Source organism: Protobothrops mucrosquamatus, unplaced genomic scaffold (assembly GCF_001527695.2).
Source record: "Protobothrops mucrosquamatus isolate PMUCROS unplaced genomic scaffold, P.Mucros_1.0 scaffold548, whole genome shotgun sequence".
Lineage (NCBI taxonomy): Eukaryota > Metazoa > Chordata > Lepidosauria > Squamata > Viperidae > Protobothrops > Protobothrops mucrosquamatus.
In genome coordinates this window covers 19,813-23,604 of record NW_015386852.1, presented here as the reverse complement: position 1 = coordinate 23,604, position 3,792 = coordinate 19,813, and the positions used below count along the sequence as shown (strand labels likewise).

The following is a 3,792-nucleotide window of genomic DNA, read 5'->3' as shown; positions in this document are numbered from 1 at the left end:
CACAGGTCAACAAGGGGAACTCCCCCCTCCATGCCCAACCAGGTCTCGGTGATACCTGCCAGGTCCGCTCCCCCCTCCTGAATAAGTTCTTGGATGAGGGGGGCCTTATTCACCACGGACCTGGCATTGCACAGCATCAGCCGATGGTCCCGGGCCTGAAGATCCAAGGTCCCTGGAGGTCGAGTAGAGCCCTGAGGACCGGAGCATCCACAAGCTAGTAAGCAGCGTGTGCGTGCTCCCAAAACCCGATGTGGTCCTCTGCTCCCGCCATATCTGCCCCTCCCACTGATCGTACCTATCACACCACCCTCCGCCAGCTCCCCAGTCTCCTCCCTTACCCCGCGCCCCCCAGACTAACATATATTACTCTCTGCTGGCTTTCCAACCTGTCTACCTTTTGTGTTGACATTACAGCTCCCAGAATCCCCAAGTCAGCATGGTTTGCAGCATAAATGGAGGGAGACAGATTGGGGAAAACTATTTTATACATTGTCATATTCCCCCCCCCCCAAGTACATTATTTAAAAATGTACTTATGCATTTCCAAAGTTTCATAGGTTGTATAATATTTCCACAAATATACCAAAAATAGATCTGTAAATTACAGGTAGTCTTCACTTAACACAATTGGAACTGGCAACTCTGTTGCTAAGTGACGCAGACGTGAAGTGTAACATTAGATGACTGTGATAACTTACATCAGCAATTGTGGCATTTCTGCTTGTAATATTAAGTAAAATGTGTGCAGTCATTAAGTGCAACATCATGTGACCACAACTCCTGCTAGCTTCCCCATTGACTTTGCTTGGCAAAAGCTGATAGTGATGGTCACAAATAATGATCATATGACCATAGGACACTGCAACAACCAGAACTTCAAGGAACCATCATAAGTCTTTTCATATGGTGCCATTGTAGCTTTGAATGGCACTGAACAAGGGGTCCTTAACTGTGTTTGTATTTCTTTGCATGTAATAAACTCCCAGTCGTAACGTGTAAAGTATATTATTTGGATAGAATGCAATACTACTTCCTCCAAAGTGATAGATTTACATCTCTGTGTATCATCTTTGAATGAGTTCTAGCCTAGCCTCCTTGGATCTTTTAGATTGGGACAATAATTTGATTTAAATTATTGGTATTCAGTATGTTCCAGTCATGCGAGGCCCTGCTTCTAATTTGAAGTACTATATCTCATTTATAGTTTTGAAAAGAAATGTGCATTAAAATCTCCTTCTAGCCTAATTTTAAGATACAACAGGGTTTCAGCTTACTTTGAGTGCATTGTGAACTCATTCATAAGGAAAGTTACAAAATGTTCATAAGTCTGCAAAGAGCGCTGATATGTGAACATATGGTAAAATAATTGTCAACTTAGAAGTAACTTAACTTCTTCAGAATTCCTTGTAGTTTGAGGGTTTGGTCACAAGGGGTCACCCATATACCAAGAAAAAAAAATCTAATTAAATGGTCACACAAAACAAGGGTTTTTTTCTTTTCATACCTGTTTGATAAGCCTTTAAGAGTGAAATCTATGTATTTTCAGCATATTTTGAGGGTTCTTATTTTATTAATAAGATAGGCAGTGGACTTTGCCTACAGTATATATAGTTTAACTAATGGTCAGGTTATTCAGGAACCAACCTTTTGAAAAGAATCTAGTAAATAAAGTTATCTGCAAAATACTGAAGACAGAAGGGCACCGCTTTCTCTTTTTCTCTTACTGTATTTTAAATGTCAATTTCCTTTACAGGTAGCCCTTGACTTACAACGGTTCATTTAGTGACCATTCAAAGTTATGGTGGCACTGAAAAAAGTGACTTACGACCTTTGTTTCATACTTGCTATTGTTGCAGCATCTCCATGATTACATGATCAAAATTGAGTTGCTTGGCAACTGACTCATATTTATGACAGTTGCACTGTCTGGGGTCATGTGATCCCCTTTTGCAACCTTCTGACAAGCAAAGTCGATGGGGAAGCATTAACGACCGTGTTACAAACTTGCAGTGATTCACTTAACAACTGTGACAAGAAAGTTGTAAAATGGGACAAAATTCATTTCACAAATGTTTTACTTACCAACAAAAATGTTGGGCACAGTTGTGGTCATAAGTCAAGGACTACCTGTACTTTCTTTAGGATAAGGTTTAACTGTTCAACATTTGTTACAAGGTTTGTTTAGTTATTTGGTTTATCTTCTTGTAGAAAGTTTCATATTTTTACACACCCACCCCAAAAAATGCATGTGGCCTCATCCACTATAATATTTTTGAGGTTCACTTGCAAAGAGGTTCAGGGAAGGGAGATTGTGCTTCTAGAGCAGGGGTGTCAAACTGCCGCGCCCCCCCCCCGGGCCGGTTGCATCATACGGAGGCCATGCCCACTCCAGCTCCAGCAATGCAAAAAAAGTCACGATACGGCACGATGCACCATGTGACACGCCGAGTTTGACACCTGTGTTCTAGAGGGTGTTTGTGTGATCCACAGGTGCTGAATACATCATTATGAAGTGGATCATTAAGTCCTCTTATTAAAAAAAAACATTGTTATATTTTTTGGGGTGATGTTGTTACCAAAATATCTGCTAAATGTTTAGGAACCTTTTTGTATGTTTTTTTTTTCCCAGGTGAGACATGGAATCCATTAAAATTGCATTACCAGTTAAGAAACGTCCGGGAACGGTTAGCCAAAAACCTAGTTGAAAAGGGGGTTTTGACTACGGAGAAACAGAACTTTCTCCTCTTTGACATGACCACGCACCCCCTCACCAATAACAACATTAAGCAGCGCCTCATCAAGAAAGTTCAAGAAGCTGTGCTTGACCGATGGGTGAATGACCCCCACCGCATGGACAAGCGCTTGCTGGCTCTCATTTACTTAGCCCACGCGTCAGACGTCCTGGAGAACGCTTTTGCCCCCCTTCTGGATGAGCAGTATGACCTTGCCACAAAGAGGGTGCGGCAGCTCCTGGATTTAGACCCTGAAGTCGAATGTATGAAGGCTAACACAAACGAGGTTCTGTGGGCTGTCGTAGCGGCCTTCACAAAATAAACACAATCAGACTGCTCAAACACTTTTTTTCCTCATTTCATGTAAATCAGTTAATCTTCTCTTGATGATTCATATTTTCTGTCATCTGTACCTCCCCTTTTGTGATGAAAATCGGCTCCTGTTCATAAGAATGGTAGGTAATGTGTTCTGGGTCCCCATACACCCACCCACCCCCCGCTGCCACCCATATATGTCTACTACGGGATTCTGCTGGTGCAAGAAAGCTACTTCCTGTTCTTAAACTGGTGAGCTGTCATATTGTCATTCTGTTTTATATCCAATTTAAGTTACTTTAGATTGTGTACTTCCTTTTCTTCCTCTGGAATGCTGTTGTACAAAAAAAAAAAAACCCACTTCCCAGGAGAGAAGCAAGAACCTAATTTCCAGTGGATTTAGCTCTATAATGTAACTCAGCAGCAGAGCATTATGAAGTAAAATCATAGAAGGATTTTGACATCCCAAAGTTTAGCTACATTGAAATCTGGAGAAAGTGTTTTTACAGGCAGTGTTAAACCAGTAACACTTATGTGGGAAACTTATATAGAACCAACCCAGCTGAATGAAAGCATAAAAGCAATACTTGGTGAAATATATTTTCTTTCTTTATTGAAGTTTGGATGTGTTCAAATAATTCTAAAACCTTGAATATCCCAAATGGGCTCAGTAATTTTTTGCATATTGCTGCCCATGCAAAAATATATTAATTTTATGCTTTGTTTTTTTCCTCTGCAAAATATT

At 40.7% G+C, this 3,792-nt stretch overlaps 1 protein-coding gene across 1 annotated transcript in view; it reads left to right on the top strand.

Annotated features, from left to right (window-relative positions):
• Positions 1-3,211, top strand: part of GOLPH3 (golgi phosphoprotein 3) — a 25,735-nt gene extending 22,524 nt beyond the window's left edge. Inside the window, exon 4 of the mRNA XM_015817023.1 lies at positions 2,630-3,211. Coding sequence (XP_015672509.1) covers positions 2,630-3,054 — 425 coding nt within the window. The 3' untranslated portion in view covers positions 3,055-3,211. The remainder of the gene's footprint in view (positions 1-2,629) is intronic.
• The last annotated feature ends 581 nt before the right edge of the window (positions 3,212-3,792 follow it).